This window comes from Nanorana parkeri, unplaced genomic scaffold (assembly GCF_000935625.1).
Source record: "Nanorana parkeri isolate BGI_ZX_2015 unplaced genomic scaffold, ASM93562v1 scaffold3295, whole genome shotgun sequence".
NCBI classification, from domain to species: domain Eukaryota; kingdom Metazoa; phylum Chordata; class Amphibia; order Anura; family Dicroglossidae; genus Nanorana; species Nanorana parkeri.
In genome coordinates, this window is record NW_017309563.1 from 1 (window position 1) to 272 (window position 272).

The 272-nt window shown below is 50.7% G+C and overlaps 1 protein-coding gene across 1 annotated transcript in view; it reads right to left on the minus strand.

The window, feature by feature from the left end:
- Nucleotides 1-7: 7 nt before the first annotated feature.
- The window catches only part of LOC108803006 (sorting nexin-4-like), a gene marked incomplete at its 3' end in the record, with an annotated part of 9350 nt that continues 9085 nt past the window's right edge, over nt 8-272 (minus strand). The window contains exon 7 of the mRNA XM_018574857.1: nt 8-50. Within this exon, the coding sequence (XP_018430359.1) occupies nt 8-50 (43 nt within the window). The remainder of the gene's footprint in view (nt 51-272) is intronic.

Consider the following 272-nt stretch of genomic DNA (forward strand, 5'->3'; position numbering starts at 1 on the left):
AGATGACGGACTGCAGCTCATCACTGTAATGTTTCAGCTCGGTGAATCTCCTGTGACACGGGGAACAATAACAACACGGACCGTTATGTGTCATCCCCCCACACAGCAATCCTCCATATCACACCAACAATGGCCGCCGCACGTCAATGACAGAGATAAAACTTTATTACTCCAAGCATTGAACACAGAAGGTTCCTCCAGACTCCTCACTCCGCATTTCACACAAAGAGGGCTCAGTGTCAGACCGATCCCCCTCCACCATTCACCACCCC